The sequence below is a fragment of the Tenrec ecaudatus genome, chromosome 8 (assembly GCF_050624435.1).
Source record: "Tenrec ecaudatus isolate mTenEca1 chromosome 8, mTenEca1.hap1, whole genome shotgun sequence".
In the NCBI taxonomy this organism is placed as follows: Eukaryota; Metazoa; Chordata; class Mammalia; order Afrosoricida; family Tenrecidae; genus Tenrec; species Tenrec ecaudatus.
The window spans coordinates 123,582,434-123,585,553 of NC_134537.1; the positions used below are offsets into that span (position 1 = coordinate 123,582,434).

Sequence of the window (3,120 nt, forward strand, 5' to 3'; positions counted from 1 at the left end):
TATAGGCAGAAGAAAACCCTAAAACTGCCCAGACCTGAATGGTGTGTGGGGAACGCCGAGAAAAATCCCAGTCCCACCCTAGTTCCAGGGACTCTTGGAAAAGAGGCTAACGCCGCCCTCCACCCCACTCACTCACGCCTCCCCCCACTAGGTCCGTGCAGTAGCCCTGGGCCCTCGCTCGCTTTTCCTGGATCTGCAAAGGCACCGAGGGTCCACAAGGGACCAGCTGTCCCCTCCCCGCCCAGGGAAGGAAGGTTGCACCTTCTCTCCAGGCTTGAGCTCCCGAAGGACTTGTCAGCAGCAGAATCAAACGTCTGCGGAAGCGCGTTCCTCAAACCTATTACCTAGTGCACACACCACCCCACCCCCCCCCACCCCCGGGCTGGAGTCTGAGCGCAACTGTGCGCACCAGGCAACCCCGGATCTCTAGCACTCAAGCTGGGTGTCGCAAATTGCTGTTCTAGGATAGAAAACATCCCCCAGAGGTTTTTAAGCCACACCAGCACGTTTACAAAGCTGCAAACGGAGTCCTGCGGTTCGCGGCGCTCTTGCGCGTGCGCCCTGAGCATTGGCCTCTAATCTACGTTGGAGAGGGCGATGTCCACCCACACCGTTTGGGGATTGGCCTGCGGTTTGCATTTTCCATCACTAGCCCTTCTGCAAGACAAAATGCCCAAGATGCGCTCGAGGAGGGTGCATCCAGGGACCTGAATCCTTCCTCCCGCTATGTCTCCAATTCGCCCTCGCTCTCCCACTCCGTTACAGAGGCCGTTGTCTGGAACGCTACCTGGTTGGAGACCTGGGTACTTCACGGGGGGTGGGCTGTGGTGGGGCAGGTCACAACAGTTTTAAAAAATCAATTTCTTTGGGTCTCTATCAGAAAACGTTTATTGCAGCTTTTATGATGACGTTTCTGAAGACTCGTTCTTGGCCTCCCCCTCCTCCCGCCCCGCCCGGCCCCCGCGCTCCCGCTTCCACACCCTCCCTGGATACGCTTGTACCGCTGACGCTGGTGGCTGAGCCGGAATTCTATCCTCCAGTTCAGAGGTTCCAACCCCCCAGCCACTGAGCCGGAGGCGTTCTGAGTCGCCATCCAAGTGCTGACAGCGGCTGGGCTTGGGTTGGGAGGGCACCGTAGGCAGGGTTTCTCCTGGCCATCCCTCCACACCCACAGCTCGGTGGCCGGCGAGCCGACTGTCAGAGCACTGGCGGGTGCTGGGGCGCGTGCAGGTTGAGGGCGCTGGGGTGCGCGTGGCCGATCAGGTTCAGGTAATGGCGGTCCAGGCCCTGCACCGGCGGCAGGAAGGGGCTATGCGGCGGCGCGGGGCTCGGCAGCGCTACAGGGGCGCCAGGCAGGTAGGGCAGCCCCGCGCTGCGGGCAGTGCCCGGCGGCCAGGGGAAGGGTCCCGGGGGCGCTCCGGGCGCGAATACCGCAGCCTCCCCTGCGCCGGTACCGGGGAGTTCGGACCCCGGCGGGAGCAGCGGGTAGGAGAACTCCGGGTCCGGAAGCGCGCCCCGCGCGGGGCAGGCGGGCTCGGCGCCCAGGCGGGCCTTGGACTGCAAGAAGGCGAGGATGCGCGCGTACTTGGAGTCCTTGGTCTCCAGGCGCTCCACGGTAGTGAGGTAGTGCACCAGGTTCTTCATGCACTCGTGGTAGCCGTAGTGGAAGTAGTTGGCGAACTCCGCTAAGAGGTCTGCTGGCAGGGCGAGCAGGAAGGGAGGAAAAAGAACCATGACACTTGGCCCTGCCCCACCGGGAGGCCGAGGCCAGGGCCAGGAGCCTCTCGCGTTTTCTGATCTGGAGCCTCCCCCAGTCTGGAGGCTGGAAAAGCACGAGCCACCTTCCTAGTCTTCCCTAAGAGCCTCACTCCTCCCTTCCCTGCTTTACGGCCCAGGACCCCTTGCCGCGCCTCCCACCTCCCCAAACGTCTAAGGGCACACGGCTGCACCGAGGCCCCCCATCAGCCCCCCAAAATCCGCTCCTCGGTACTGTCGCCCGCGGTGTCACACGGGCGGGAGACGCGCCTTTAAAGGATCTCACCTTCACCCTCCCCCGCCACCCCCATTTCCATTCCTATTTCCTGCACCCAAGGGTGGCGCGCGCATCTGGCCCAAGTTTGACGTTCCCGACCTGCGCCCACCTTTTTCCCTGCCGCGGGGAAAGTCAGCGGAGTGCAGGGCTCTCAGGTACTGAACCGTCATCTCCAGGATCTCCGCCTTCTCCAGCTTCCCGGAACTCTGCGAAAGAAGGCAGGATTGTGTGCCGCGGGCCACCCGGCCCGTGGCGCGCGCTAGGGCTCGTCGCCCGGAGCTGAAGAGCAAGTGGGACGGCGTCCCAAGGTTCCCGACTGCAGAGGGTTCCCAGCTCCCGGCACTGGCCAACGTTACCTGCTTTGCCAAGGCCATAGGCACGGTCTTGCCCAGCTCATTCAAGCAGCGGTTGATCCGGTCCCTTCTCCGCTTTTCTATCACTTTGTGGGACACAGGGGCTCTCTGTGAACAGAGGGTTGTACCTTTAGGATGGCGTTGTCCAACCAAACCCGCCCTCCAATTCAAAGCTGTTGCTGCGTGTAGGTCATCTTCCCTGAATTCGTAACCTCTCACGCCCAGGCCAGTGCGCCTCTCTTTCCTTCTGTCTACCCAGCCTGGCCACGCCACCCAGCTGAGCGCCAGGGCTTCGGGGAGGTAGCCGCCAGCCTCCAGTCCTGGATGGGTTCCTTCCCGGTTGAAGACCCTCCTCTCTCTATCTCTAGTCCCTTTTCAAACCACTCGGAGTTTCTCCACACGACAAGTCCCGTGCGGTCACGTTTCCGTCACCGGTCCAACCAGGTGGCTGCTCTTGAAGTCAGGCGCTTCCACCACTAGGGCGCAAGGGCTCCGGCGACTCACTTTGCGTTCCTTGAGCTTGTCTGACATCCTGGTGAGGATGCACCCTTGGGAAAGGTGGTGACCCGGGCACCCGTCCTCCTTTCGCTTGGGCGTGCCTCCTTCAGGGTCCCAGGTAGACTGCAGCCTCTGAACTCGGAGAGGCTCCTTTATAAAGCGGTCATCTAGGCCCCCGAGTGCATTCACCCGTTGAATTATTCCATAGGATTAGGGAAGCTGCGTTTGGGGGATGTA

General features: G+C 62.0%; 1 protein-coding gene across 2 annotated transcripts; it reads right to left on the reverse strand.

The window, feature by feature from the left end:
- Positions 1-1,197: 1,197 nt before the first annotated feature.
- Positions 1,198-2,916, reverse strand: HELT (helt bHLH transcription factor). 2 transcript variants are annotated; one of them, XM_075555776.1, is made up of 4 exons: positions 2,890-2,916; positions 2,389-2,493; positions 2,142-2,238; positions 1,198-1,694 (listed from the first exon to the last, which is right to left on the reverse strand). In XM_075555776.1, exons 1-4 carry the CDS (start codon positions 2,914-2,916, stop codon positions 1,198-1,200), a joined length of 726 nt encoding a protein of 241 aa, XP_075411891.1. The 2 variants fall into 2 exon arrangements, with proteins under 2 accessions (XP_075411891.1, XP_075411890.1); XM_075555775.1 differs by having other exon boundaries at positions 1,198-1,697.
- Positions 2,917-3,120: the final 204 nt, after the last annotated feature.

Coding starts and splice junctions, on each gene's coding strand:
- HELT (XM_075555775.1), bottom strand. CDS start 2,916: ATGTCAGACAAGCTCAAGGAACGCAAA. Junction 2,239..2,388: donor CTATGGCCTTGGCAAAGCAG/GTAACGTTGGCC, acceptor CTTCTTTCGCAG/AGTTCCGGGAAGCTGGAGAA. Junction 1,698..2,141: donor TCCCCGCGGCAGGGAAAAAG/GTGGGCGCAGGT, acceptor TCGCCCTGCCAG/CAGACCTCTTAGCGGAGTTC.